The 5,683-nt window shown below is 45.3% G+C and overlaps 1 protein-coding gene across 1 annotated transcript; it reads left to right on the forward strand.

Annotated features, from left to right (window-relative positions):
- The first annotated feature begins 857 nt into the window (after nucleotides 1–857).
- LOC127304872 (uncharacterized) lies at nucleotides 858–2,758 on the forward strand. The gene is made up of 4 exons (XM_071820609.1): nucleotides 858–1,755; nucleotides 1,861–2,034; nucleotides 2,137–2,247; nucleotides 2,365–2,758. The coding sequence occupies exons 1-4, from the start codon at nucleotides 1,493–1,495 to the stop codon at nucleotides 2,687–2,689; spliced, it is 873 nt and encodes a 290-aa protein (XP_071676710.1). The 5' UTR covers nucleotides 858–1,492; the 3' UTR covers nucleotides 2,690–2,758.
- The last annotated feature ends 2,925 nt before the right edge of the window (nucleotides 2,759–5,683 follow it).

The following is a 5,683-nucleotide window of genomic DNA, read 5'->3' on the forward strand; positions in this document are numbered from 1 at the left end:
AATGAGGGATGCTCAAGAGGGGAGGATCAAGTTCAACAGAGAGAACGACGCCCTGACAAAAGCCCTCGGGAATCCTGAACACGGAGGACGTGTACGAGGCATGGGGCCCATTCCGTGGAAAGTAGGGTTCCCCCAGAACGATGACCCGTACGGTTACAGAAGCCGTAAGAGAAAGATGGATCGGGATGCAGATGTTGTGGCGAAGTTGGTAACGGAAATGGATGTGATGAAGAAAACCGTGAGTGTACTAGTAGCCGAAAGAGATGCAGCTCGGGCGCAGCATGAAGATCATCCAATGGATCTCGGAAGCCAGCAGCGGAGAAGAAGCAGCGTGGCTTCCACGGAGGCCTCACCGGCTGGTGCACCGACGATCGAAATTACTGCACCGGAGCCTCTAGTGGTCGAAATTACTGCACCGGAGCCTCCTCGCTACCCCGTGGACGATACAAAGGAGATGAAAGCATGTCATCTGTATTATCCTATCGGGAACATGTCCATGAAGGTAGCCATCGGCAGTGCTTTACCACCTGGAGCACTCCACCACAACAACCCCATTCAAGATGGCTATGCTCGTGTCACGGTGGAGGAGATAGTCCAAGGGTTTGAGGACCTGGACATTGACATTGCTACACCTGAAGGGGTGAAAAGACTTGGAGATGTCAAGCGCCAGTTCATTCTATGGCAGAAGAAATTTATCAAGTTTCCAGGCGAGGCGCCAACAAGTCCACCCCCCTACGGTGGTGGTGGTGGCGGTGGCGGTGACGGTGGCGGTGGCGGTGGTGGTGGTGGTGCTTCACCTACACCTCCTTCACGTCAGCCGACGCCGCCCCCCAATTCACCTCCGGGGGGTAAGCAGACGCCGCCCCCCAGTCCTCGTCCGGCGGGTGATCAGACACCGCCCCCCAATCCACCTCCGGCGAAGAAGCAGAAGCAGTCCTGGGTTATTAACCCGGACCCTTATGTACCTAGAACCACAAAGATACCAGAGCCATCACTGAAGCCTCTCCCCACAAGGCCTTGGGAACGTAGTGCCGAGGAAGTCGACGCACACGCGGCTGCTGAATATGAGAAATGGAAGGCGGACTGCAAGAAGAAAAGAGAGCCCGAGCCCAAGCAAGTATTTTCTGACAAGGAAAAGAGCTGGGCTAAGTCATTTTTGAACACACCGTCCCAAGCCGCGAAGAATCTGCCTGACGACTATTTACGTGAACTTCGTAGGCAAGCACTCGCGTTCAAGAGGAACCAAGAGTTGGCGGAGAAGAAAGCCTTGGAGGAGGCCGAGAAAAAATTAGAAAGGGGGAAAGAAGTTGCCCAGCTCGGGTAACAAAGTAAACAATCGATCGCCCCGCTCATAGTGCAAGCCGCCGGTCCGGATGCCCCCGATATCATAGCAGCTGCGGCAGCACATGGATTGACTGTAACGAGTGCCAGAGAACAAGCGGCCGACTTAGGTATCACTCTTCGTGCACTGTTAGGCCTTGATGAGGCGCCAATGAAGGACGTAGTATTTACATATGTGAAGAATGGCCCTCTCGTCGAGCCTGCGCAGGAAGAGGATCTACCTCGACAAATGAAAGGTCTGCTAAATTGGTACAAGGGTTACATAAAACTTAAAAACGCCAAAGACTATATTTATGCGGAAGTTAGATATGAGCATCACTTCAAACATTACTATGTACAAATTCATCTGAGTGAATTGTTCCAGCTGTTCAATCTGCGCGACCTCGACAAATCTATCATCAGTTGCTACGTTCTGTAAGTGATTTATTAATTTCTACCCCATCTCGTTCATTGCCTGCACTATATATATATATATATATATATTGTCCTAACTATCTTGTTGTGTACGCTATTATGCAGAATGAAGAAGCGGGAAATGCGAATAAGGAACATCCATGATGTTGGGTTCATTGACCCACAAATCGTTAATTCATATGTGTTAGAACACCACCCCGCCGACGTGGAGGATGACCCGTGGCGGTTTATTAGAAAACAGAAACTCAAAAGTGATATTCTATTTCCTTACCATTTTGGGTGAGTGTTTCTGTCTTGAGCACATTCTCTTTTGTTTACTCCATGCATGGTATGTGGCTAATCGATGAGTTATGCATGACTGTGCATGTATCGTGTCCGCAGGTTCCACTGGATTCTTATGGTAATTCAATTTCACACCTCCTCAGTTCTCGTCCACGACTCTCTGAATATGGATCCGGCGCTTTGGGCCGACATGAGAAAAATGATGCAAAAGTAATTATTTTCATTCATTTGCGCTCTATATCGATCGGCCTATTTCGTTCATCATTTCCTAATATCAAGTAACTAATTAATAACTCTCTTGTTCATTTAATTTTCTTTGCCTCGTAGGGTTTGGAGACGGTTCGTAGATACCAAGGTCGGTGAATTCAAAAAAGAGCTACATTTTAAAATGGCAGTGCGGACGACTGGGGATATTCAGCCACCGGGGACCAATCTATGTGGATACTATGTTTGTGAGAGGATCCGGAGATACTGCAATGAGCGGGACCAGAAGTGTGAGAACAACATCCTGAGGAATAACCTCCGGAAGACGCTTAGTCCAGAAGCTCGCTTCCGACCACTTCAAGAGGAACTAGCTGGATGGTTGGCGAGGGAAGTCATCGATCCTAGAGGAGAACACCATTACGATGACGTAGATCTTTATATGCACTAAATTATGGATGGAAACTTGTTCAAAATTGTATATGGTCATCCGATATTGAATATATATTGTATATGGTCATCCGATATTGAATATATATTGTATATTCCTCTTGAATTCTTTTTGGTTCTAATTTCAAATTTGTTTGAAATTGTACATTCATATGCATGTATGTAGTATCGTAGAATATGTGAAACTCCTTCAAAATTAAAACCCAAAAGAAATAAAACAATACAAATTAAAAAGAAACCAGATTTAGGGGGAGGGGGGGCTAAACCCTAAACCCTGCGGAGGCCTTTAGTCGCGGTTGGCCAGAAGAACCGCGACTAAAGGTCCTCCGCCCTGGCGCTCGCCTGCGGCCCACGTGGACGGGCCTTTAGTCGCGGTTCGTAAGGAACCGCGACTAAAGGGGGGGGGCCTTTAGTCGCGCTACTTTGGTCGCGGTTGCGCAACCGCGACTAATGGCAGTTGCCAACCGCGACCAAAGGCCCTTTTTCCACCAGTGGTTGTACCTTATATTACACATGTTCGCACTTAGAAGTTCACCTGGACTCTTCTCTACGAAAATACACTCCCAAAGAACGCTTTGTGTGCTACATGTCAGCACAAGAACGCTCTGTGCTTCAACAATGGGATTTCGGAAAGGTCGGCCTTTTTTTAGTGGTAGCCAAGTACATAGGCGCACACACGGATGAAGGAAGACCGTTTGGGATGGGCCATGGGTAGTTCGGCTAGCCATTCATTTCCACCAAGCTCACAAAGCCATTCCAGTGGAAATCTCTAAAAATAAGGAGGTACCGTGGTGAAGGGATGTGCTCCTGACGCGCCATGTGTCACACTCCTTTTTACCCACCCTACATGCTCGGCAAGTGCTAGGATGAGAAATTTTTGGTGCAATTGATCTTGTCGATGAGGAGATGTAGGACTTGTACAAATATTTAATTTTGAGATTTGAGTTTCAAAATAAAATATCTTGTGAACTGTTCGTCGAAATTATTATTGATCATCACCATTGCTTTTCTCGCATTGAGATCTTTAAAACTAGTTCTCACGTTCATAGGTTTCGAAATCTTTTTTGTACTTCCAAAAAAATTATGGTTGTACTTTGGTTGTAGGCTTTTCGTTGAGTTATACTTAGGTTTCTATATATTTTTTACTTCGGGTTTGTTGGGTTCATGACAACTAGGCTATGCAGAACCAGTAAGTATGGTCCATGCATGCTGGAGCCTTCACGGGTTATAGATCTTGCGTAAAAGATATACTTGAACTTTATAGTTTATTACCAGATATTTCTTCATATTTTCTTCTCATATAATGTTATATCAATGTTTTATATTGTTTTTGGGGATTTTAAAATGATCCCCTTTATTTTGGTTATAACTCTACAGAACGGAAATGATGACTGGTTCCTGCGTCCAACAACATGCAGTACTTGTACCGGTAACTATTTATTAGAAAGTTTGTCCGAAAGGAGCTTTGCAAATGGCTGTAAACATAACCCCGCAACTGCGTTGTCAGGCGCAGCCACGTTCGCACCCAAACTGTGCTTTGGAAATAGTCTATACTATAGATTGCTAAGATGGGAAATATTTGAGAGTTTTAAGTAACTAAATAAAAAATGTAAACTAAAATAAGAGAGTATTGAGAGTGTGTTTGTGGTATGGTTGAGGGGTTCTCAAGGAGTGTAGATTTCGCCACTAGTATTGCTATTACTTATGATTAAAATGAACTATATCTTTGCCCAGCTATGTGTGGGGAGAGCTCCATAATAATATGCACCCAGACAGCTATCGGTCATCGCTCTAAATAATCAAAGCAGCTAGTCTTCTACAAGCCACATATTGACTATTTGCAATTAAGGGTTTTACCCCATGGTTATTGATATGAGCTTAGTGAATCCCTCCTTATCCCCCTCATCCATGTGTTCGAGCGCCGATACGGTAATGTTACTTCCCGCCGTTCACTCTACGGCTCTACCACACTTCCAAGGGTAGTTCCCTCCTTGTACATAAGGCAAATATTATTGTGGTGCACTTCATATAACATCAATAAGAGAACTAACGCACATTCACAGATTAAATGTATAAAACATCTTTATTTAACATCATAATATTACTAGGGTTTCTACATATCTCCCCAAGAACAACGGGACAACTCATACATGAAGGGGGTCAACATCATGGCAATATGAATATGAAGGTACAATTGCATACAAGTGTAAATCCTAATAGAGTTTGGATCACAACCAAGTAGACAAAGGGGATCGGTGATGGAGACGTTGATGTTGATGATGATGATGGAGATCGATGCATTGCCCTTCAAGATCCTAGCCTCCTCCTCCTCCTCTTCTGTTTTGGTGGAGATGGTGATGGAGGCGGCGGCTATGGAGACGGCGGCGGCAGAGCAGCAGGGCTCCGCCCCTAGGGCGTGGATGATGAAGTGGTGCCTCTCCTCACCTCCTCCCCTCTTTATATAGGCGTTGGAGGTCGGTTTCGCGAATCGACGGAGCCTGGGGCCGATATGCCCATCGAGCCTTCACAAATGTTGTTTCGTTTGACGAAACGGATCCAACGGATCCCTGTATGGGCGGACGGTACGGGCAGACCCGCCCCGTACCGATGGTTGTTAAACTTGTTGATGCTTTCATATTTTGCTCGCCATTTCTTCATCCGGACTAAGATTGAGATGTTCTTCGGCTCATTGAAATCGTATGGACGAGGGGTACAACAACATGGCCTTAGAATTTAAATATAAGATGTTGGTAAAATATCACTTTTCCTACACCTTATATGGCTAAGTCTGGTGCATGTAATTCTTCCATCTTGTATCCTCTTGGTCCCTTTTGCTCCATTTTTCCATGATCTCCAATAACACCTTAATACATGTCAAAGGCAAGGGAAACATAATAAAATCCTACTAAAACTACTAAACATGAGAAGCTCATGCGAAAATGAACAAGAAATCGTAAGTATGCAAAATAGGCATAGGTGTATCTAGCTGGAGCAT

Source organism: Lolium perenne, chromosome 5, assembly GCF_019359855.2.
Source record: "Lolium perenne isolate Kyuss_39 chromosome 5, Kyuss_2.0, whole genome shotgun sequence".
NCBI lineage: Eukaryota > Viridiplantae > Streptophyta > Magnoliopsida > Poales > Poaceae > Lolium > Lolium perenne.